This window comes from Chrysochloris asiatica, unplaced genomic scaffold, assembly GCF_000296735.1.
Source record: "Chrysochloris asiatica unplaced genomic scaffold, ChrAsi1.0 scaffold00295, whole genome shotgun sequence".
Lineage (NCBI taxonomy): Eukaryota > Metazoa > Chordata > Mammalia > Afrosoricida > Chrysochloridae > Chrysochloris > Chrysochloris asiatica.
In genome coordinates this window covers 2,865,697-2,868,790 of record NW_006408813.1, presented here as the reverse complement: position 1 = coordinate 2,868,790, position 3,094 = coordinate 2,865,697, and the positions used below count along the sequence as shown (strand labels likewise).

At 41.6% G+C, this 3,094-nt stretch overlaps 1 protein-coding gene across 1 annotated transcript in view; it reads left to right on the top strand.

Moving 5' to 3' along the window:
* The first annotated feature begins 1,275 nt into the window (after nucleotides 1–1,275).
* GPR112 (G protein-coupled receptor 112) overlaps nucleotides 1,276–3,094 on the top strand; it is a 178,145-nt gene continuing 176,326 nt past the window's right edge. Inside the window, exon 1 of the mRNA XM_006874718.1 lies at nucleotides 1,276–1,879. Within this exon, the coding sequence (XP_006874780.1) occupies nucleotides 1,384–1,879 (496 nt within the window). The 5' untranslated portion in view covers nucleotides 1,276–1,383. The remainder of the gene's footprint in view (nucleotides 1,880–3,094) is intronic.

Sequence of the window (3,094 nt, the reverse complement as noted above, 5' to 3'; positions counted from 1 at the left end):
CTGGTCACCAAGGGAGTGTGGAGAACCAGAAGGTTGGGGGGAAATCGCACTTGTCTCTGTGAGCCACAGGTATGTTTTCTTGTCTCTCAGGTTGCTCACGGACACTCAAGATGGCTGTGGCAGGTCCTGTCGACCGTCACAGCTTAGCATTCACCTCTTGTCTTCCCATGTGTGGCCATCTCTCTCCCCCAGTAAGCACTTGATCAACCTCTCTATCCCTTCATCTGAAGTTCAGAGTTCTAGGACCATCCTCTGCATGTGTCTCATCCAATTTTCCATATCCTTGCTGCAGAGGGTCTACAAAGCCTTTCTGTCTCCCACTTTAAAATTTCATAGGTATTGTTGAATTGCCCACCAAAGATAGCACCAATAGACATGCCCATTAGCAATGTTTGAGGGAGCATTCCATACGTATCTCACTTAATTTTCCAAGTATTTCTTCAGGTCAGTAGATAAGGTTTATTATCTGGCATATACTGTAATGTGAATGGTGCCCCTGAAGTTATGCTGTACACAACACAATAAATACCCTACTCTTTAAGCCTCTTTTTACTGGATCAAACATTGAGGCATCAGGAGGTAAGTTACCTGCTCAAAAGTCATGCAACTGATGAGTGTCAGAGCTAGGATTTCAACCTAGACTATCTGACTACAGAGCCAGTGTTTACTGGATCCACGACCATGGAGAGCCCATAAAAGCGACCACAGCCCCCTTAGTGCGTATATGGAAGGAGGGAAGTCAGGATACACTCAAGACATTGCCATCTCTCCCATTCCCAAGTTCAAATAGATGTTCAGTTGGTCATCCTTCTCACCTTTTGGTGAGACGCACTTTTCAGAGATAGATAAAGTCAGATAATTTGTCTCAGGGAAAGCATTGGAAAAACAAAATGCTGTTGTATCATGAATACAATAAGGCAGTTAGCTGGATGGAAGTATTTATCTTTTGATTATGTGAGTGAGCATTATGTGCAACAAATGTTAAGTCTCAGCTGCCTTTTCTTTGCCCTCCTTCAACTTCCGACTGCCTATGCAAACTGTCCAGCTGGTGTGTGCCCTGGGATCACTAATCTAACTTTTCATTTTAGCCCAACCAAAATATAATTAGGAAGAAACTCTTTACTAAAAAAATCACATGCCAATGTCAAATAGATTTTAGTGTATCTACTATTTTGTCTTATTTGTACTGGTTTTGACTCATAATCACAAAATATACATTTCATTTGCTTTTTTTTTTTCTTCTCTTTCCTCAAATGTGGACCAGATGCACTTTCACTGAAAGGGAAAAAGCTGGATTTTTACGGAAGAGAGGACACATATGTAAACCTGAATAACACCATTCCTGAACTCAGCCGATTTACAGCATGCATTGACTTAGTATTCATGGATGACAACTCAAGTGATTGGATAGCCTTCTCCTATGTTATTAATAACACCTTCCTGGGCAGAGAAGACATAGACCTTGGACTTGCAGGAGACCACCAGCAACTAATACTATACAACTTGGGCAAGACTTTTTATATCCGTTACCATCTGACTCCATTTCAATGGCATACAGTATGCTTGATATGGGATGGTGTGAAGGGCAGATTAGAGCTCTTCCTGAATAAAGAAAGACTACTGGTGATGATGGATCAACCACAAAACCTGAAGCCTAGTGGGACTTTAGTCCTAGGGCACTTTCCCAAGAATGGGGATGGCCAAGTTAGAAATGTTGTGCCTGGTTTCACTGGCAGCTTGTACTACTTTCAACTCTGGGACCACATCCTGGAGATTGAGGATTTTATGAAATGTTTAGATGGAAATGTAGTTAGTTGGGAAGAAGATGTTTGGCTCACCAACAAGATCATACCAACTGTTGACAAGAGACTGCGCTGCTGTGAGTAACTTATACATTTTCTTCCTTAGTAAGGGCAGTATTGGTACATTACTTTGCTCATTACTCCAAATAACCCTCTCCTAGACTCCATGGTACTTAACAACAACAGATAAAGGCGCTGGTGTGGCTCTGTGGGTTAATGCGTTGGACTGCAAAATCACTTTGAACCACAAGGTCGGTGGTTCAAGCTCAACAGCTGCTCCTCAGAAACCCTACACAGGGTCACTATGGATTGGAACTGACTCGATGGCACTTAACAACAACTGACAAAGGCACTGTTTACCTCAGAGGGTCCCAAGGTTGCCACAGTTTTGTAATCTATTTTTTTTATACAGAACAACTATTATTTTCTTTTATTTCTTATTTAGGAGTCCTGGTAGCATAGTGGATTATCAGCTGGGCTGCTAACTGCAAGGTCAGCAGTTCAAATCTTGCAGCCCCTCCTCGGGAGAAAGATGAGAGTTTCTGCTCCTGTAAAGATTTATAGCCTCAGAAACCCTATGTTGTTGTAAGGTGCCATCGAGTTGGTTCTGACTCATGCAACGTTTTGCACAACATATAGAAACATTGCCCAGTCCTGCATCAACCTCACAATTATTGTTACACTTGAGCTATGAGTCAGAACCAGCTCGATGGCACACTACCACCACTACTTTTTATTTAAATATAATTTCAAATTTACATAAAAATGTCCAGAATAGGATAAAGAATTCCCATATACTCTACCTGGATTCACCAACTGTTAACATTACCCATATTTTTTAAAAAAATGTTTTATTGTGAATTATGTGATCATTTACGTGGGAGAACATTATCTTTACATTCATCTTATCGTATATTGTTTCATTGCCATGGTTACAATGCCCTCCATGCATCATCAACCAAAAACAGGGTATACCCTGCAAACCTGCCCCCCTACCCCCATCACCACACAACCCCTCTCCTGCGCTGGGTCTAGAGTCCCCAACTGCTCCATCTCTCCACGTCATTGTCCCTGTCTCCATCTCTGGTGTCACTGCTTCTCTGGGTAGGGTCCCGCTCTCTACTCTTCCTGCTGCCAAGAATGCATGCAGAACTATCTCTACCCCAGTCTTTCTTTTTTTTTTTTTTTTTAAGGTTTTTATTGTGGATTGAATGAAAGTTTACAGGGCACATCATCAGTTTCACATTCAACCATTCATATGACTTGTTTCATTACATTGATTATAATCCCCT